At 42.7% G+C, this 21,367-nt stretch overlaps 3 protein-coding genes across 3 annotated transcripts; 1 reads left to right on the forward strand and 2 right to left on the reverse strand.

Annotated features, from left to right (window-relative positions):
* Positions 1 to 2,720: 2,720 nt before the first annotated feature.
* On the reverse strand, positions 2,721 to 4,252 carry LOC133893358 (peroxidase P7-like). Its single transcript, XM_062334363.1, has 3 exons — positions 3,911 to 4,252; positions 3,579 to 3,773; positions 2,721 to 3,481 (listed from the first exon to the last, which is right to left on the reverse strand). The coding sequence occupies exons 1-3, from the start codon at positions 4,118 to 4,120 to the stop codon at positions 2,918 to 2,920; spliced, it is 969 nt and encodes a 322-aa protein (XP_062190347.1). The 5' UTR covers positions 4,121 to 4,252; the 3' UTR covers positions 2,721 to 2,917.
* A 1,242-nt stretch (positions 4,253 to 5,494) lies between these two features.
* Positions 5,495 to 6,576, forward strand: LOC133910289 (glutathione S-transferase T3-like). The gene is made up of 2 exons (XM_062352798.1): positions 5,495 to 5,914; positions 5,992 to 6,576. Exons 1-2 carry the CDS (start codon positions 5,495 to 5,497, stop codon positions 6,556 to 6,558), a joined length of 987 nt encoding a protein of 328 aa, XP_062208782.1. The 3' UTR covers positions 6,559 to 6,576.
* Positions 6,577 to 6,853: 277 nt separating this feature from the next.
* LOC133910290 (uncharacterized) lies at positions 6,854 to 7,883 on the reverse strand. The gene has a single exon (XM_062352799.1). It carries the CDS (start codon positions 7,877 to 7,879, stop codon positions 6,854 to 6,856), a length of 1,026 nt encoding a protein of 341 aa, XP_062208783.1. The 5' UTR covers positions 7,880 to 7,883.
* Positions 7,884 to 21,367: the final 13,484 nt, after the last annotated feature.

Here is a 21,367-nt window from a genome sequence, read left to right on the forward strand (position 1 = left end):
TTTCCAGTGCACCACTTCGGACATAGCCCACGCACGATGAGCCCTCGACACCGGTGGTCCCTACTAGGCCTACTAGACACGTCGGCCCACCCGACCCCCTCACCTACTCCAGGGGTCACGTGAGGGTTAACCAGCGGCATCGGGACCACGATGGGGCGCAAGGGCGACGGCAACGAGGGAGGCATGAGTAGCATTTTACATTTTTTGTAACTAACATATGCATATTCGCTTCGTGATGTACTCCTATGTATTAAGATACGTTCACTTTGTATGGTCGACTTAGCATTTCGTAAATGCATTTCATATTCAGACACGTTCAATGAAGAAGTGACCACAGCACTAAACTTTAACCATGACTTGACAACACATGCCTCCTGCCGCAGGCTTTAAACAAGACGTGACAACACTACCCAGCTTTTTCAAATCAGTAAATGACAACACGGGTACCAATAAATATGGAATCTCTGACCATAGGCAATGACAAAACTTTCCCATTCTTCAAGATGGAATCCGATGCTTCTCCCACCAGCTACGCCCATGCCCTCACTCCTTTCTTCAAGAGCGAATCCAATGCTCCTGCCTCCCCCAACTATAAATAGCCGAACCTCCTAACGGTGAAGCATTGCTCATTTCTCATATCTCTCAAGTGCAATATCTTCCTCAGCTCCATCGAGCCCACCAAAGAAACATTGGGGGACTACCATACCTGAAGGTCTCAAACTACCAATGTGCTTCTGTGGTGATCTTTGTAAGCTCCGCGAGTCACAGGACATCTCATACACCTATGGACTATGCTTCTTCATGTGTGCCAACTACGAGTATGACAAGTCTCGCCATGCAACAACTGGTTATCGACCGGTACGGTAACAGATATCCGCCTCATCTCTTCCGATTACGCACCCTCTTTTACTAACCGCTCATCTTGTTCCATTTGTTCAGTCCCCTCCACCGCTCTGTGATTTTATTCAGTGGCTCGACAATGAGCAAAATGACTCAGAGAAGCTGTGGGTCGACATGAACATGAGGTGGAGAAGGGAAGCCTACGCACGTCGGGAGTACGAACAACAGCAAGAGGAACTTCGTTTCAAGCGGGAGGAAGAAGAGCGTATGAGGAAGGCGGCGCACGACCGTACCGTGGCTCAGGCTCGAGAGGCTGAGAGGGAAAGGAAGCGGGAGAGAGCCCGCCATGCTAAGGCGGCAGGTCCCGATGCCCTCCGAAAGGGAAAGTATCCTAGATGCACGCAGTAGAGAGTACCTAATGTAACCCGACATACTTTCCTTTCCTAAGGCATGTTATGATTAGGATCGGCGCACTAATAAGTAGGTCTTAGTGCGAACCGTACATGCCACCTTTGTTTCCTCATCGTATCGTCGCGGTTACAGTGTCTTATAATGTTTTCACTATGTGTTCAATATTATGTTTGTCCTCGTTCCCACCTCATACCCACGTAAAATGCTGCAACTACTAATTATTGATTTTTTTCTCCCGTTATTACATAACCTACTCCAAATTTAATTTCTTAATTTTCTTACACCCCTTCCTTTTTTATTTCTTTAATTACAAAAATAATACAATTTTAGAGGATACAATGGAAAAAAAAATTAATTTTACAGGAAAAAATGGCCCTAACCGCCATCTGAGAGGGCGGCTAAGGCTAACCGCCCCCTCAGGGCCTAACCGTCCCCTCAGAGGGCGGTTAGCCCCTCTTGCCACCCTCTGAGGGGGCGGTTAGGCCTACCGCCCTCTCAGGGGGCAGTTAGGACCCGTAGCTGCCTTCTCAGAGGGCTGCGGGCGTCTAGTTTTGCAAATTTTTTCACCGGGAATCTATTTATTTAAATTTTAACTAAAAAAATATAAAAATCCATGGATTGGACATCTTCTCCAAGCTTCAATGCAGCCCAAGCAAACCAGATTCCCTTCCTCTTCAAGAGAAAGAAAGAAAGAAGTCAAATCGTTCACCCGCTGTCAGTGTCTGCTTATAATGTAATGTTTGTTCTCAATTATGGAGTGCCGACCCAGGGGAGGGGCCAGAGCTGCAGGCATATTCAGCTTTACTTTCACAGCATCTCATGACAGACGAATGAAAACCTGCTTTTATCCTCAAGCATGCATCGTTACAGTTGAAATGCTATCAGGGTGCTGCCTACTGCTGTAAAATCAGTGTGTTCAGCTCAGTTTAACAGTTTAACCGGAGGCGACGCGGTGTCAGGTCAGGCACACGCCTCATCTCACAAGTCGGAAATGGCAAATCCAAAGCACTCCGAATCAAGCCGACTCACTCCTGTGTGCTGCGGTAGATGACTAGATGCATCCGAGGTGAAGGGAAGAGAAGACGCTACGAGTACGAGTAGTGCCTGGAAGACTGGAAGTAACTACTGCACCGGCAAGTGAGATAGACGCATGCCATGTACGACGACGTGATCCACGCTACAGCGTCGCATCTCTCGCATAATCGAACATGCCGTTTCACGGGGGCCCGGCCGGCACGGCACGGCACGAGGAGCTGCTGTGGACGCCAGGACAGGCAGGGCTCGCATGCCCCGCCTCTCCTTTTCGTCCACCATTTGGCTGCCCCTCGCCTCTGCAGTCTGCAGCCCGCACAGTGCGCGCGAGCAGTACGCTCCTGTCTGCTCCGCGCGCCGATCTAGCGCAGCTGGATGGCTGCATAATGCATGCATCAGTTTCAAGGTCAAAAAGCCTGAGCCTTGACATCGCAATCAGATGGCCAGATGAGCTGTTCCCTTGGATAGAAAGCAGGAGAAGAAAATCCAGCGCAACATCAGCGATTCCGATCTGCGTGTTCTTTCCTCGTGAAAATGACCTCACGTCACGTACTTCTAATTATGCGTCTGTGAAACGTACACCAAGTCACCAACAAGGAAAGAACAGACAGATCGGAATGGTGCTGCGTGCAGCTCAGTTCACTCGCCGGCAGTTGAGCCGGACCTCGCCGCTCTTCCCGGCGGGCGGGCTCAGGTTGCCCAGCCTCACCATCGCCGCGGCGAAGTCGGCCGCGAAGGCCGTCGCGTTGGCAGCGTACGCGCGCACGAGCGCGTCCGTGGTGCCGTTGCCCGCGGCGCCGTACAGCTCCTGGTCGGACCGCAGCAGCACGCGTCGGGCGATGAGGTCCCGGAAGTAGCCGTTGTCGAAGGCGTTCGGCGCCTGCGGATCCAGCGGCGCGAGGTTGCCGTCGCCGCCCGTGGCCGGGCAGACGCTGGCGCGGAGATCCGTGGCGAAAGTGGCGTTCACGGTGGTGTCGTTGTAGATGTGCGAGCGGAAGACGACGCACCGGGCCTGACCCACGGTGTGCGCGCCGGACAGCGCAGTGAGGTCGCGCGCGTCGAGACCCTTGGCGCTGAACCTGGACAGGAGCGACGAGAGACTCGCGTCCGGCGGCGGCAGGTTAGTGTTCGCTGCGTCCTGGCTGGTCAAACGCGCGTCACGCCGCCCCAGCGGCACCGTCCAGTTCGGCCCGCCAAGCTGCATGCATGCACACGCGCACCAATGACATCGATAACTTTACTCTCAGTGGAGCCTTATTTGTTGGGAAAGAGGAGCAACCGAGACAGTAACTGACCAGGCTGACGGCGTCGCGGGCGGCGAGGGCGAGAATGTCGGCGCAGGAGACGGTGGCCTTGCAGGAGGCCTCGACCTGCGCCTTGATGGCGTCGATGACCTCGTAGCCGCGCAGCGAGTTAGCGTTGGGCCCCGCGTTCTTCTCCCCTGTGAAGTTGCCGGGCACGTCGTCCAGCAAAACGGAGGCGTCGCACCCCTGCGAACGCAAGCGCACTCGATCACACGTCAACGCAGGTGTAATCCGCACGTGAACTCGTCAGTTCCATCCAAGCTCAGCTCGATGCCTCGGTCGTAACAATGTTACAACAAGAAGATCGTTGCTCATCTACGTACATTGACGAAGCAGTCGTGGAAGAACAAGCGGAGGATAGAGGCCCCCATGCGCGGCTCCCTCCGGACCGCCCGCGCCATGCCGCGCCGCACGACGGACGGCAGCGCGGGGCACGTCGCGTTGTAGAACGCCGGGGACAGCTGCGCGCCGGCCACGGCCGCGAGGACCGCGACGACGGCCGCCGAGAACCACAGCGCTCGAGACAGCCCCATCACGAACCAGGCAAAGATAGATCGAGTGAAGTGTTAGATGAAGTGCTCGGCTAGCTGCTCACGCGCACGGACGTGTATATGGGCGCGCGCATCGCAGTTGCTTGCGTGCAAGTGGAGTGAGGCGATCGAGATAGGACCGTGTCACTGTGTCTGCGTCCCTGGGTGTGTCTGCGACGCACTCATTATCTACTCGCAAGGTGACAAACGGGTTAGTGTCCGGACTCCAGACCAACTATCGAGGGAAAAGCTCAGACCTACAAATGAGCTCACGTAGCAAAACAACATATGTAAGGTCTAAGGATCTTTTTTAATATTTATACTCTACTAAGGGTGAAGAGGAATTTTCACATCCCCTCATAGATATAAAGTAGCTAAGAGCATCTCCATCCGGCCCCCTTTCCCACTCCTTATCCTATTTTTTTAGGAAAAACAGTGCAAAAACCTCTCCAACCGACTCCCTTTCTCACCCCTCATCTTTGAGGGACCCCAAAAATTGCATCTTCGAACCTCATCTGTAGGAAGTGTGTACCGAGCCCCTATCCATCAACGACCGAGCTTCCCGCGCCGCCACGGACATCTCCTCCGCCATCCACGCCAGGTACACCTTCACCCCCCTCCCCTGTCCCACCGCCTGGCACGCCGACGCCTCCTCCGCTTGCCCGGCAGCCGGCTCCTCCGTTTTGGCCGACGCAGCCGCCTCCTCCGCGTGCCCCACGCCGCCGGACCCTGTGGCCGCCCGCGCCGCTGGCCCCCTTCGCCGCTCGCGCCGCTGGCCCCCTGGCTGCGCCGCTGGACCCCTTGGCCGCCCGTGCCGCTGGCCCCCTTCGCCGGCTCCCCAAGCCGCCTCAGACATCTCCTCCGCCATCCACGCCAGGTACACCTTCGCCCCCCTCCCCTGTCCCATCGTTTGGCACGCCGACGCCTCCTCCGCTTGCCCGGCAGCCGGCTCCTCCGTTTTGGCCGACGCAGCCGCCTCCTCCGCATGCCCCACGCCGCCGGACCCCTTGGCCGCCCGCGCCGCTGGCCCCCTTCGCCGCTCGCGTCGCTGCCCCACCGCCCGCGCTGCCGGCCCAGCACCTCCGGTGCCCCGCCCAGCAGATCTGAGCGAGAGAGGGACTCGGAGAGGGAGGGAGTCCGGCACAGAAGGAGTCCGGCTGGAGAGAGGGAGGGAGTACGGCCGGGGAGTGGGAGAGAGGAGGAGGGAGGCGACTGGGAGAGTGAGGCGACGGGGAGATATTTGGAGCCGGCTGCAGAGAGGTTTGGAGTGGGCCGGCTGTAGAGAGAAATGGTAGAAATTGATTATGTGTAAATTTTGCAATGCTAGAAATTGATTATATGTATACAATTTGTGTTATGCAGGTGTAGGTTACAACAATGGATAGTTTTTTGGATTTGATGAGTGATCGAAACATTGAAGACAATGGACCGTATTGGGATGATAGTCAATTTGCAAGCCCACTTGAGGAGCAACAAACGCCACATGTAGAAGCTGGTGCATCCCAAAAAGCAAAAAAGGCTAGATCAAAAAATTTCAGTGTAAAAGAAGACAACATGTTGGTGTCGGCATGGCTAGAAGTTAGTTTGGATGCTATACAAGGGAATGAACAATCACGTGCTACGTATTGGCAAAGAATTACTGATTATTTTCATGAGCACAAGGACTTTGCATCTGATCGTATTTCCAATTCTCTACAGCATCGTTGGTCTGTCATACTAGAAGGTGTTAACCGATTTTGTGGATGTTATGTTCAGATTCAAAACAGGAGGCAAAGCGGGGTGACAGAACAAGATAAGGTATAATGTTCTCTTCTTTATTTGATTGCCATTTCATATGGTGGTGCAAGTCTAATAAGGTGTACTTACATGTGTAGGTAATGCATGCATGTGAATTGTATAAGTCAAAAGATCCGAAAGGCAGATCGTTCAGATTGTTGCATTGTTGGAATATCTTGCAGCACGAGCAAAAGTGGAAGGATAGGTGCGGCGAGAAAAAACAGAAGACATCCACCACTGGAAGTCCATTGTCCAGTCCTGGGACCAATGAGAGTCATCTAGAGGTTGATGGGGAGGGTCATACTTCAGAGCCCGTGGTTAGGCCAGTAGGTAGGAAGGCGGAGAAAGAGCGACAGCGGCGAGGTAAAAATCCCATTTCTTCTGGAGATAATCTTTACATGGAAGCGATGGAAAACTTGTGGGCTAAGAAGAAAGAGGCAGAAGCCTTGAAAGAGGTTGCAAAAAAAGAGCGCAATGATGAAAGACTTGCACTTGAGAAGAAAAGGATTGAACTGAAGGAACAAGATATTGAGTTAAGGAGAAGGATTGAAGATGATAAGGTGATGAATATGGATCTTAGTGCTATGAGTGAGCGACAACGACATTACTATACGCGCTTGCAGGATGAGATCATCGCTCGGCTGTTTGGCACAGGCTCGGGTTGAGCTACTTCATATATAGAACTTTAAGTATTTTGTTGGCACTTTAAGTATGTTGTATAAACTTTAAGTATGTTGTATGAACTTTAAGTATGTTGTACAAACTCTATGTTAGTTTTATGGACTATCTATGTTAGTTGTACGGACTATCTATGTTAGTTGTTGTGTGATGAAAAATCTGCATATATTACCATACGTTATTACAACTGCATACATAATAGGTACTGACTACATTATTACAAGTGCATACATAATTAAAACAGTACATGGCAGGTACCAACTATATTGGTACAACTACACACTACGCCCCTCCATATTTTTTCCACAGGTGCTCGACTAGATCATCACGAAGCTGTGAGTGAGTTTCCTTGTTAGTAATGGCTAGATGAGTTCGAAGAAACGCTTGCAGTTCAGCCGTAGGACGATGAGAAGCTGTCACAACTTCTCCCATCCCATCGAAATGGTGGTCACCTTCTGCATCTCGCTCATCTTCAACGATCATATTATGCATGATGATACAAGCTGTCATGATTTGTCCTAGTATGTCTTGATCCCAAAATCTTGCTGGCCCACGAACAATGGCAAAACGAGATTGCAGAACTCCAAATGCTCGTTCCACCTCCTTCCTCACCGCTGCTTGTACTTTCGTAAAATATTTCCTCTTATTCCCTTGTGGAGATGGTATTGGCTTAACAAATGTGGCCCATTGAGGATATATGCCATCTGCAAGGTAATACCCCATTGTATAATTATGACCATTAATGGTGTAGTTCACTTCTGGAGCGTGCCCTTCAGCTAGATTTGCAAATAGGTGAGAACGGTGCAGAACATTAATATCATTGTGAGATCCTGGTAAACCAAAGAAGGCATGCCAAATCCAAAGATCATGTGAAGCAACGGCTTCTAGAATAATGGTGGGCTCGTGCACATGACCGGTAAACTGACATTGCCATGCTGCAGGGCAATTCTTCCACTTCCAATGCATGCAATCTATGCTCCCAAGCATACCGGGAAAACCCTTTTGCTCTCCAATTGCAAGTAATCTAGCTGTATCATTATCATTTGGGGATCTCAGGTACTCATCACCGAAGATTTCAACAATAGCTTTCACAAACCTTTTAAGACTCTCTACAGCAGTACTTTCTGCAATCCGAATATAATCATCAGTAGCATCTGCTGCTACTCCATAAGTTAGCATCCTAAATGCTGCGGTTATCTTCTGCAAAGGAGATAACCCAAGACGTCTGATTCTATCTCTTTTCTGCACAAAATAATCATCATGTTGTTCTACAGCTTGCAGTATGCGAAGAAATAGAGAACGAGACATTCTAAACCTGAAGAAAGTAATAAGAATCAGCCGAACCCCAGAGGATGCACAAAAATAATGAACAAACAAAAACAGATACAAACCTGCGACGAAAGAAAGTTTGACCGTAGGTAGGAGCATCTGAAAAGTAGTCTTCGTATAGCCTCCAATGCCCGGCTTCTCTATTGCGGTTGATATACTGACGTCCAGGCACAGAACCCACAGGTCGTGCAGCATTCAAAAGCGCATATTGAGTGTGTGCTTGATGTAGTGTAGCAAGAATGAATTCGTCGTCATCATCCTCCGACGACGACGATGAATCTACCAGAAAACGATGACTCATTTCGATCAGAGAGGGAACTACAAAGGAGTGTGACTTGTGAATGGCAACCGGGGACTGGCCGGGTTTACATAGAGTTGGAAGTAGCTGTTAGAAAAAACTAGCCGTTTGAAAAAAGTAGCCGTTGAAAAATAAATAGCTGTTGGACAAAAGAGTAGCCGTTGGGAAAAATAGCCGTTGAAAAAAAAACCGTTGAAAAAAAGTAACCGTTGCAAAAATAGCTGTTGGGAAAAAAACCGTTAGAAATATAGCCGTTAGAATTAATTTGGTAGTTAAAGGATAATATTAAAATATGGGTGAGTGAAATATAAGGGGTCAGATTTAGGGGGTCGGTTGGAGCGCACAGAGAAATAGGGGGTCAGTCTGGATAGGAAGAACCCCTATATGAAGATATAAGGGGTCAATTTTAGGGGGCCGGATGGAGATGCTCTAAGTGGTCAAGAGTGGAGGTTGATTTTTTTCAACTCCATTCTTTATTTTTATCTGGAATGAACTCCTTTCATACTTTAGCTTAGAAATAATTTTAAGAGTTGGCGTCGATCATAAGGCCCTCTCCAACAGGATCGATAAATTTGAGGATTTTAGTGCTACAGTACTTTACGGGGGTACTGTATCACTATAAATTTGTCTCTGCCAGTGATACAGTACTGCTACAGTGTTAGAGATAGAGGATGCTGTAATAGTGATAGGGGATGCTATAATAGTATTTTGAGGATGAAAATTTAAGATAGTTGTTAGAGATGATCTAAGATCTAACCGGAGGGGCCATCGGCAGACAGCGAGGGAGAGTGGATGTGCGGCCGTGGAATCTAGCGCCGGACCGAGCGCGCACACGGCGGTCGAGGTGAGATGGGCAAAGCCAGCTCGGGAAGTCAGTCACGGACCAATGGGCCGCGGAACGTCGCATGGCACCAACCAACAGCAGGCATCGATCAGTCAGGCCGTGCAAGTTGCAGCACTGCCCGGGCATGTGCGGCTTGTGGATACGCACAGCTACAGCGTATGCCTTAGAAGGGGAAAAAAATGGTAAAAAAAACCAGGTAAACTTGGTTTACCGGTATTACAGGTGGGTCCTGACAAAATATTAAGTTGATTAAAATATTTTGATTAAATTTGAATTTAGGAGCGTATAAAATGAACCAAGCAAGTAAAGAAGAAGAAACAACCTTATGATGTAATGGCAAAGCACCGTTTCCCTAATAGACTTGATTAGGTATTTGAGTCCTGCTAAACACGTTTTTTTTAGGAATTACATCTTGACATGTGGATCATACAATCAAGCGGTAGAAAATATTAGGAACAAACTTTGAATTCGAGACCTCGTATTTCGTTTATAACTAGGCTAAGTAACATCTTATGTCCGTATGGTGTTTCTTTGTTTTATCTCAAAGTTGAATTTGATTATTTTATGTTCAATTTTTTAATTTGATTGAATTGGATTTGATAAATTTGATATATCCAGCAAATCATGTTTACAGCGACCTCCCGTAAATTTTATTTACTAATAAAAAATCTCTTTACAAGTCAGAACAGTGCAGCTCAGGCCTTAGCGCACCGTGTGTGACGGGAATCGGCGCGCGATGCGCCAGTTGCGCCGTGCATAGTGCTCTCTGTTTCTTGCCGTTTTTCTATCGGTTCGTGCGCACCGCAGCAACAGGTCTTTCAAAGTGCAGGGTTTGTAGCTCAAAATATAACTAACCCCAAGAGAGTCTCCGACAAATGGCTAAACCGGTCCGGCCATGCATCTGTCCTCATTTGGGGTCTCATAATCAGCATGATACGTGGTTTCGTGCGTGCATGACTTGGAACGTACTGGATATAGTATACTACATGTGGCCTATGGGCAATGGCTGCTTGTAAGTAATCTCCAATCTCAAATATTAGTCTATTACAGCATCTACAATATAACACTTTGACGAATCATATTTATAAAACTATATTTTTTCAATTAAAAAGAGTTATATGTTATGAATGTATTTTTCACGATGAATTTGGTCATAGCAACCTTATATTGTTAATCTATATGATTTTTTAGTTATTCATGGTTAAAAATAGTTTTTTATTTAGAATAAACTTAAATAGATTTGTATTTGGAATGGAAGGGAGTACAGTGGAGCGCAAACTGCTGCTAGATGCTCCTAAAGGGCAGACCACGATTAGCATTAGTCAATCGGAACGTGCATGCATGTTTGCTGCGCCTTTGGCATGGCTTGAAGTCTACGGCAGATGATGTGCCATCAAGTGGTATCTTTGCCTGAGAAGATTGACCACTATCCTACGTGAAGCTTGCAGAGAAATTCCGTAATTAACTCTGTTGCTTCTCAATCGCCAAGATCTATAGATATATACCCGTGCAATTATGGAGTTCTCGTGGCCTTTCGGCAGAGCAATTCACATTCTAGCCTAGAGTACCAGATAATACGTGTCCAGGACAGTAGACAGCAGTGCTAACAGATAATCACTACTTAAGAAACTATCAAAAATAGATAAGTCATTAGTGATGGCTACTCAATACACATCACTAATACATTATTAGTGACGAGTTAAATAACAACATGTTGCTAATGTGTGGCTCAGGTTAGGACTCGGCTAAGACCCGTTACTAATAAGGGGTCATTAGTAACAGCGAGCGAACAACTCGTCACTAAAGATAGTAGTGACAGGTCATCTTAAAATTTATCACTAATAATGGAGTCATTAGTGACGGGTAGAGAGAGCGCACTCATTAGTGACAGATGACCTTAAAGCTCGTAATTAATGATGTAGTTATTAGTGACGGATAGAGAGAACACACTCATTAGTGATGGGTTATCTAAAAATCCATCACTAATGAGTCAGTCATTAGTGATAGGTAGAGAGAACACGCTTATTAGTGATGGGTGATAAAAACATCCGCCACTAATAGCTAATTTATTGGTGACGGATATTTAGGTGACCCATCACTAATGATTGGTTGAATCTCGAGTCATAGCTGACCGTGTAAAATATTCATAACTTTTTATACTAACTTAGATGGGAAAAAACTTTCTATAAAAATTATAGCTATTGACGAGATTTACAACTTTGTAGTTGATCACTTTTTTATTTAAAGCCATATAGATGTATAAATAAATATATAAAAATTATCAAAGGAACCATACACAGGGTAGCAAACTAAAGTATTAGATCTAATGTAAAACTAGTAAAAATAATTAAAAAGATATATGTAAGGACACAAAGTTAAAAATTATAAATTTAAAGATTTTTATCATAAGTTTAGTAACTCGGATTGATGAAACATCTGCGCGGTACTAACTTTCAGATGTAGCACTATATCTCTAAAATATTTTAGGCAAATAAGAGAAGGTCAATTTTCGATAAATTTAGTGATAAGTCTGAACTCGTCATTAATAATACATATTAGTGACATGTTAAAAATAACAGATAAAAAACCTATCTTAATGAATAAGACACCAGATTCTTACCTCATGATGACTTGAGATTCTTACCTCATGATGACTTGAAGTGGGTTCAGTGTACCGGACACTAACTGATCCAGAAAAGACATATCAAACACACTTTTCCATTTAACATTTGAACTATGTGTATGTTCACTCGTCCATCAATCCAGTTAGAAACATTTTTATAAAATATATGGATAATAGAATTTCATTAAATGTCTATAATTTAGGATTAAAAGATTATTGTTGTGCGTATATTGATCTTGTTTTCTTATTATATTCCTCTACTAAATGAGAGCCTTGCACAAAATTATTTTTCCCTTTTCCTTGTCACATTCATAATATTCGTTAATATATGTATGACCATTCATAGTATAATATTTCATTTATTTAGTATGTCTCCAGACTCTACCACATAATTGAGAGAGTGCCTAAATTAATATTTAGATGAAAAGCATATGGAACGTTGTAAGGCAGCGATGCTTTGGGTTAATTTTGTTATAATGGTAGTATGGGTAAGTTAGTAGCAGATATTTGAGTTCTTTTGATTAGTTTTTTTATTCTGCCTTATGTGGGCAATTTAGAATCAGATATTGGGGTACTTTGGGTTAGTTTATCCATAATAGCATATTTGGGTAATTTAGAAACATATATCGAGAGTACTTTGAGTTATTTTTTTTCATACTAGCATATGCATGTAATTAAAAACATGTTAGATCCAATGACTATTATTGTCAATGATGATTAGAGTTCACCAAATCAACGGCTATTTTTAGAATTTTTTAGGAATTCTATTTTTTTTAGCGTGACTCATATGAGGATTAATGTGAAGGAAACTACATTTTTGTGTGGTTTCATGGTTGGTATTTCATTCCAATAAATTTGAAGCTCAAAGTTCAAATATCGTTAATTTGTAAGTAACAACTAGCAACTGGGCATTCATATTAAAAAAAAACTATGTTAATTTTGTAGAGTCAGGAAGTTCTACTTTCTTCATATAAGAACAAGGTCTTTTGGTGGAACTTGTCCACCCAAATTTGAATAGACTCTGTGAGGTGCTCATATTTATAAAATAACTATATAGAGATGGGGAGTTGCATTTTCTTCGTTACAAAAGCAACTGGGCATTCATTTTCAGACAGAGACATTCAGGCCAAGTATGATCAAAATAACGAAACATAAATACATGATTGACTCGATTCTCTCATAAAACTGGGCGCAACCATAAGCCAGCACGAGCCCAAAATGGCCACCAGCCCAAAGCGTTCCTTTTGTGACGACTCCAGTTAAATCTTAGCCCATAGTTGATCTGAGCTTGGGCTATAACCGAGTTAGTAAAAAAAGCCCATTCAATACCTTTCGTACCCAAGAGCATATACATCATCTTCGAATCTTTTCCTCTCCTCTTTTAGATAACGGAATACTTCATTATCCTAGCTTCTACATCAAAAAATGCTTATAACTGCTCATTATTACAAAATCAAAATACACGAAGCATTGATATAAAGGATACAAAATTGCTCTCGGAGGACATATAAGATGAACAAAGACTCAAATACAAATTCTATTGCTAAACTCTCAGCTATGCTCAGCAAAAAAACTTCCATCACTGTACTCTCCAACAGACGACATGCAACCTTCAAGTAAAAAGATTCATCTTCCTTCTACAAACCAGCTCAGAAACACGTCTAATATGTGCCCTGAAAACAACCTGTATGGTAGATTGAACTAGTGAAAACTACAATATTTTCACTCAACCAAATTATCTAACATATTGCACTTGCCATAACAAGAATTTGTTTCTATAGTTTATGATTAAGTCCTCTAATCAAGTACTTAGCATATTAATTATATTAGTTGAATGACTCAAATCACAAAACGTTTTAACAGCCCGCCAAATAAATCTAGCAAAGAGACATTCGAATTCCTAGTTCTACCATATTGTAATGAACTTCCAAATCTCTTCGCTTACGTGGCATGGTCGGCATGGCCGAAGAGGGATAGCTACTTTCTCTTCCAGTTTACAAGTTTTTTGAATTCCATCGTTTCTTTTCAAAACGGAAAGTGGTTGCGACACTCTCATTCTGCCGCACAATTATACCGACGTTTAACCGTTCATCAGTGTATTACCTTTTCTTCTTGTGAAATAGCAGTACCCGTTTGGATTTAAAAAATTCTGCAATAGTACGTACTTTCGAAATCCAATCTTTATCTCCTCCATTTCCAAACAGGGATGGTGGCAGTATTTTCGGCAGGACTGAAACATTTCTTTGCCCTACCCAGTTGCGTGCTAGGCTAGCAGGTGGTCATGGGTTGGATGCTGACTGAGCCCGGTCGACACATCAACGCCGAGGTCCCTGTTTTAGCCGATGCACGATGTGACACCACCATCTGTCCTGTATTTGCGTCTCGAGGGCGAGCGATGGTGGCCCACCACATGATCCAGTATTTCTGTTCCGTGATAATGGCATCCTGTGATTAGTTGTTCGTACTTTAATTGATTGAATCTCAGTATGTATAAGTGTATGTAAAAATTAAAGTTGTGATTATTTATTTATATGAAGTTAAATTTGTGACACTGATAGGTGTGATCGTCTATATAAATAGGTGTAGGAGTTTGTGTTTGTCACATCTGACTATATATGTATATTTGTATTCATCAAACCAAGTTGAAATAATACATGTGAATAACTAAACACATTTCTTCTTAAAATTATACGTATTTATTGGATCAAAATCCATCTGTGCAGACAATAAAACCCTAAATCTCAACAGTACTATATCCTCGAGTATATCCTATTGTATTTCTAGAAGGAATAGCACTATAATAAACAACCAATCATTTGGGGCGTGTTGAAACTAAAACAGGAGCAGTCGTGGTGGATTTAAATTAGATAGAGGGAATGCGGTTATGTGATGGAAAATTCATTCCAAGCTGGTGATTTTTTTTCGAAGAACCTTCAAAAAGGGTATGAAGTTCTTACAATTCACTAAAGAAAAATATAGTTAATCCAGATTATGAGAGAAACTAAGTCTAAAAACCTTACAATCACACGGTTTATTAATAGGAAAACTGATGAAAAACCCTGATAACAGTAGAAAAGGGCCAGGACAACCAACTAGGGTGACTCGTCACCACTCACCAACAACCTACAAATGACGAAGCCCGACATGAGTCGTCGTTAAAAGGTCGAGATATCGCTTAGAAGGGGTGAATAGGTGTTCCTACAAAATAAAACTTTGTAGCAGATTAACAGAATCCGAAGCTTTCAGGTTCAATCCAGAACTTCCGGACTCAACCTAGAGTATCCGGGTATAGAACATAAATTCAAAATTAAAATGCCCCTTAATTCTAATGGTTATCACATGTTCCAAACGATGTTTAAAGACTTTTCCATGGTTTTCATGTAGTCACAAGCTCACAATCAAGTAGATTAGGCAAATCACCCAAAAATCAACTAAAATAAATATGAACTCAAGTAAACAATGAGACAAATATTTGTTTCTCGAAGTTCGGATACCTCCACTTGAGGTTCCTATTTCTAATTGAGGAGCTCCAAAGAACTGGATCTCTTTCAACTCTAATCCTCACCAAACGACCACCTAGATCGAGCTTGAGCTTACTAAAAAATGTCCTCTTCTCTTATGAAGGTGATAATGAACCTTCACAAACGTCCCGAGGTACACTACAAGCTTGGGTGCTCATCGGGCGACCCCTAGTCGTTTAGGAGGATGAACCTCCATAGCAACAAACATGATATCGAATGGCTTGACAATAAACTTGAGCGATGTAAGATGGGAATGACGCTCACTAACACTCTTTCTCAAAATCTCAACCCAACTCTCAAATCCTTGCAAAAATTAAAGCCAAGAGGAGATGGGAGAGCTTCTAAAGGGGCTTTGAATGCTTTGTCTCAAGGTAGTGCAACAACAAATGCAAGGTGTGGATAATAGGGTATTTATATCTAGCCTCTAAAAACTAGCATTTACAATACTTTCTAGACTTACCTGAAACTTTTGGGTTAGCTATAGACTTAGCAACCGAGGGCCCCTGCTTCGAAACAATTCGAAGGTTCTGTCACCCAGAACTTCCGGGTCAACCTGGAACTTTCGGGTTAAACTCAGAGGCCCTAACCGAGCACCTGTGTCCGAACTCAATTCAGAGGTTCTGGCTACCCAGAACTTTCGGGTCAACCCAGAACTTCTAAGTTGGAATTAAAACACCAAACCGAGCACCCCTCATTGGAGCTCCATTCGGAGGTTCCAGCAACTCGGAACTTCCAAGTTGCACCTGGAACTTCCAGGTACACAGAGCAACAAAGAAATTCCCGGTGTTCGTGGGGTATTTTGTATCTCTTGTTTTTTTTTTAATCTAAAGGGTACTTTGAGCACTGAGATATCTTCAAGTAGATCTACACGTACCCCTCTTGATAGTACGATATTCCTAAACTCAAATTTAAAAGTAAAATAAATTTAAATCTATAGAGTATTCACATGCTACTTCTTTTTTCCTTTCTGATGGTTCCTATCATCATATAAATTTTTCATAGGACTAATACCTATTAGTAAACTCATTTAACTTCATTAGTTCTTTAATCACTTGTCATCAATTATCCAAAACTCATACGAGGGGCCTAGATGCATTTTCAATATAACTTTTTTGATGATTGATGACAATACAATTAAAACTTATAAAAGATAATTGAATTAAAGATTTTGAGTCTAAGATATATTGTGAGCTCCCCCTTAATATGTTCATTGATTAAAATTTGATTTTGACTTCACATGCACATATTTAAGAGAATTTTGTGAGAGCTCCCATATATCTTAGCATTCATGAGGCGCAAAAAGTGTGAGTGAACATATAAACCCGTGATGCATATGATAAGATATATCACACAATAAAAGAGAAAACATTGTTGGTGCAATCCTTATGCTCTTTGATTTTTACTGCATTGTGAGTGCAAACATTGAAAATTGCCTTTGACATAGCACAAATTGGCGATGAAGAGGATGAAGACCGATGTAAAGGAGGAGAAGGACCCCTTCGAGGAGCTTCTTGAGAAGACCATTGAGAGGATGGCATAGAAATTGATTTATTGCTTATCAACTTTATTCTCAAAGGCTCATGTTTGACTTCCATACAAAACTCCTTCTTTGTCACCTTTCCTATCTTAAACATAATGTAAGTAGCATATGCACAACTCTTGCTTGGAGTGTGGGATGCTTTAATAATCTCTTCCCAAAGAAAATCAATCACATTAAAGGGATCACTTTCATTTGACATCCTAGCCAGTAAATTTCTTGTAATCGATTATATACTAGTAGAATCACCACTTTTGGGAGAGAGAGGCGCGGAACAAGAGATATAGATATTTGTAAAATGATATCATGCCCTTAGTTGTTCTATATTTCACTTCACCAAGATTATGAACATACATGAAATCCATTTTATCAGTGGTGAGTTGTTAGTCAATGTGAACTTTTGACTTGTTAGTGTCACGAACATCAAATCCAAACAAATGACCAAATATATTGTATTTGATTTTGTACCTTTTGCCTTCAATCATCCAATTCATAGTTTGGTTCTCTTCATGATCATAATGGAGAGTAGCATAAAACTATGCAATCACCTCAACACTCTAATTATACTGGAATCCTATGATTTGCTCGATTCTCTTGTGCTCACAAGCGGCTATGACTGCATTGAAGAAAGGATCATTCTTATTTTCCATATAATCTCAATCTATCCATTGCATGTGAGTGACAGACTTCTTCTTTGAGAGGATCACGGTTTCATAGAAGTCAGATTGGAAGCATTCTAAAACCGAGGATCCGATGCATTCTTCTCATACACAAAAAGATCTTCATATCTTTCCTTCTTTCATTTGCCGGACTTTTTCATGTAATTTATCACTCTTCTGGGTATCGGACCAAGATGCACACCTTCGTGTAAGGTTTGCGAAGCTTCAAGGGTGACAATACAATCCTTTCTCCTCGATCGCCCATATCCTCTTACATCTCTTCATCTTGAGCTCGAGAGCTAGAGACCACTGTCTTTCCTTTCCTCTGTCTACACATTTTCCTCTTTCTAGGTGGCACAAAGTACCACCATGACCCACATTGACGGCTTGAGCCGTCTCGTCAATGTGAGTACCGCCAGACTGAGACAGTGGAACTTTTTGAATAGCCTTGCGGGCCCCATGCTGCGTATGCTCACTGCCATCATCACTGTCACTGTCATTTCCTTCTGAATCGCTTGATGCTTCAACTAGGGGATCATGTTGAGCTTTTGTTCTTCTTTGGCAAGATTGAACAACAAACCTCTTACGTCCCATCTCACACTATCTTGAGATACATATGAATGACATGCTTGAGATAGGGAAAAGATCGAACAAGAATTGGAATTGAGAAACATGATCTTGATGGCAGTTACTGGCCAACCCAGAACTTCCAGGTTTAATACGGAACCTTTGAGTTGCCCAAGCATGGGTAAGATTTAGGGTTTTGAGGAATTTAACAATAAAATTTCAACCCCTTAAGGAACATGATTCTAGAATAGACAAGGAACCAAAATACCAAAAAAGAATCGACTCTAAAGCTTGGCATTGAGAGATAGGAAAAAACATTTTTGAGATGTACCTTGAGAAACAACCGTTGAACCAGAGTCGATTCAGAGGATTGTCCGGAGTATCCGATCTAGGGAGGGATACCTTGGGCGTAGATCTTGAAATTTCAACAGAGAAACATGAGGATCTTCGTGTGGGGCGCCCTTGGTAGAGAGAGGAGAGTCGGTGGAGAGAGAAAAATAGAAGAGGGGTGGAGGCAAGGGTTATCTCTCGGGTAAGGGTTAAAGACCCTAGAATCCAGAACCTCCAGGTGGGACCTGAAACCTGTAAGTTGAGGCAGAGATAGAAACCGAGAGGGGTCACCCGGAGGAGAACTCGGAGCTTCCAGGTGAACTGATAGAATCCGGAACTTTCGAGTGAACTCGAAACTTTCGGGTTATGTCAACACGACAGAGACAGCTAGATAGCCAGGGACTTCCAGAATCCGAACCTTCTAGATTGAGGCCGGAACTTCTGGGTTCTAGAAGATGACAAAGATAGATTTTGAGCTAAGATTTGATCCGGATTTTGAGAGATTTGAGAGTTGAACATATAAGAGACTTTTACCACTTGTGATCAGCCAACAAATAACAATTATCATAAGTAGCAAAATATGATCATAAGATCAAATAATCAAATCCTTTTGAAAATAAAACATAAAAAGACGATTTTTGCAAATTTCTAGTTATCTAAGCTACTCAACTAAAACAATCAATTGTATGCAACACATGAAGCCATGTTGCGAGAATATAGGATATTTAGCTCACTTCTTAACTCGCAAAACCTTTGCTCGTCTAGTTGCTTGGTGAGGATATCGGCTGGTTGTTTTTGGGTTTTCACATGGTGAATATCGATATCTCTTTTTGGTTGAGTGGCCTCTCAAGAAGTGATGTTAGATATCAATATATTTGGTTCTTGAGTTCTATACGGTATTATTGGCTATTTTTATGATACTCTCATTGTCACACAAAAGTGAATTTTTAGTTATGTATAGCCATAGTCTCTCAAGGTTTGGCTCATCCAAAGTAGTTGAGCGCAACAAGAACACGTAGCAACATACTCGGCTTCGATGGTGGATAGAGCTATGAAATTTTGTTTCTTTGAGGAACAAGAGATTAAGGACCTATTCAAAAATTGACAAGTCCCTGATCCACTTTGCAACCGGCATAATCGGAATCCAAATAGCCAATAAGGTCAAAGGTAGATTGAACATTTAGGATACCATAAGCCAAGGTAAATTGTATGAATCAAATATCTAATAATTCTCTTAACGACCATTAGATGTCACTATTTTGGAGCACTTTGAAATCTTGCACACACGCACACACTAAGCATTATATCACGTCTAGATGCATAAAGGTGAAGTAAAGATCCAATCGTAGAGTGATATACCTTTTGATCCACGGTCTTGCATTCTTCATTAAGATCGAGATGTCTATTTGTTTGCATGGGGGTCTTGATGAGCTTGACATTCTTCATATCAAATTTCTTGAGCATATCCTTGATATACGTGATTTGACATATGAATGAACATTTCTTGAGTTGTTTGATTTGAAATTCTAGTAAGAGCCTCAACTCCCCCATCATTGACATTTCAAACCTCTTCGTCATAATCCTACTAAACTCCTCACAAAATTTTTTATTAGTAGAATCAAATATAATGTCATCAATATATATTTGGTAAATAAATAAATCATTATCAATATTTTTAGTGAAGAGAGTAGAATCAACTTTGCCTATCTTAAAACCCTTTTTGATGAGAAAATATCTAAGACATCATACCATGCTTTAGATGCTTGCTTAAGCTCATAGAGTGTCTTATGGAGTTTATACATATGATGAGGATACTTGGGGTCTTTAAATTCGGGTATTTGCTCCACATACGCCAATTTAGATATTGGTCCATTGAGAAATGCACTCTTCACATCTATTTGGTAGAACTTGAAATCTTGGTGAGTAGCATAGGTAAGTAATATACGAATTGACTCAAGCCTAGTTACGGGAGTATAAGTCTCACCAAAATCCAAACCACCGTGTCTTATTTCTTATCATATACTGTTTTTATCTTGCTTATTACGGAAGATCTATTTAGTGTCAATCACATTTTGATTAGGTCTTTCCACTAACTTGAAGTTATTAAGATTTCCTTGCATGGTCATTATCTAATCCGGATCTCCAAGTATATCGTCTACCTTCAAATGTTCCAAAAAAGAAATAAAAGAATAATATTCACAAAAAATTATAATTCTTGAACGAGTGGTTACCCCTTTTGTATATCACTAAGAATGTTGCAACCGAGTGATCTCTTTGGATACTTTGATGAACTTTTGGATGTGGCACTTTGGATTGAGGTTGAATATTTTCCAATTCATCATCATCATTAAGGAATTTGTTGGAGTCACCATGAGCTTGATTTTGACTTTGGTCTTGATTTTGAGTTGATGTAGGTGGCTCTACTTGAGTTGATGAAGAGGGTTGATCTTGATTACTTTTGGTTATTTGCAACTCTTGGGATTCTTGAGACTTGATTTTACCAATTGCTATCTTCTTGATCATCTCGTTTAGAATTTCTTCATCCCCTAAAATATTTAGGTCTACTTGCTCTACTTGATAGCCGTTAGATTCATCAAATGTTACTTGGTCAACTCCTCAACCTTACCCTTCTCTTCAACAAGAATCTTCACGAGTCCAAGGTTTCTCTCATTTTAAAGAATGAGCAAGTCAGCTTGCTTCTCAAGAATCTTCTCTTGACTCTCTATTGTTTCCATTAATTCTTTATTTTTGATATGAAATTTTTACTTAGACCTTTTAGCAATGATTCACAACCATTGTCTCTATCGCTATCGCTATCTACGAGCTTAGGTACTGATTTTACCTTGCGTTCTTTTACCATGAGACACTTGGGAGTGTCATCGTCATCGCTCATGTCGCCAAAGGGTGACTTTATCGGTGAAGAGGAGCGGATGGTGATGGTGGTGACCCCTTCATCATCAGAGTCAGAGTCAGAGTTGAAGTCTCACTCATCACTGATGTGAGCTTGACCCCAATAGATCTTCGCGTGGGTCTTGTATTATCCTTCTTGTAAGACTTGCCATCTTCTATTCCTTGTCTTTGTTCTTCT

The sequence above is a fragment of the Phragmites australis genome, chromosome 2, assembly GCF_958298935.1.
Source record: "Phragmites australis chromosome 2, lpPhrAust1.1, whole genome shotgun sequence".
NCBI lineage: Eukaryota > Viridiplantae > Streptophyta > Magnoliopsida > Poales > Poaceae > Phragmites > Phragmites australis.

What these genes read in the sequence shown, in the direction of transcription:
- LOC133910290 (XM_062352799.1), bottom strand. Translation starts at nt 7,879, where the DNA reads ATGTCTCGTTCTCTATTTCTTCGCATACTGCAAGCTGTAGAACAACAT.
- LOC133893358 (XM_062334363.1), bottom strand. Translation starts at nt 4,120, where the DNA reads ATGGGGCTGTCTCGAGCGCTGTGGTTCTCGGCGGCCGTCGTCGCGGTC. An exon ending in TCCACGACTGCTTCGTCAAT is followed by an intron (nt 3,774 to 3,910) that starts GTACGTAGATGA and finishes TTGCGTTCGCAG; the next exon opens with GGGTGCGACGCCTCCGTTTT. An exon ending in CCCGCGACGCCGTCAGCCTG is followed by an intron (nt 3,482 to 3,578) that starts GTCAGTTACTGT and finishes GCATGCATGCAG; the next exon opens with CTTGGCGGGCCGAACTGGAC.
- LOC133910289 (XM_062352798.1), top strand. Translation starts at nt 5,495, where the DNA reads ATGGATAGTTTTTTGGATTTGATGAGTGATCGAAACATTGAAGACAAT. An exon ending in GGGTGACAGAACAAGATAAG is followed by an intron (nt 5,915 to 5,991) that starts GTATAATGTTCT and finishes TTACATGTGTAG; the next exon opens with GTAATGCATGCATGTGAATT.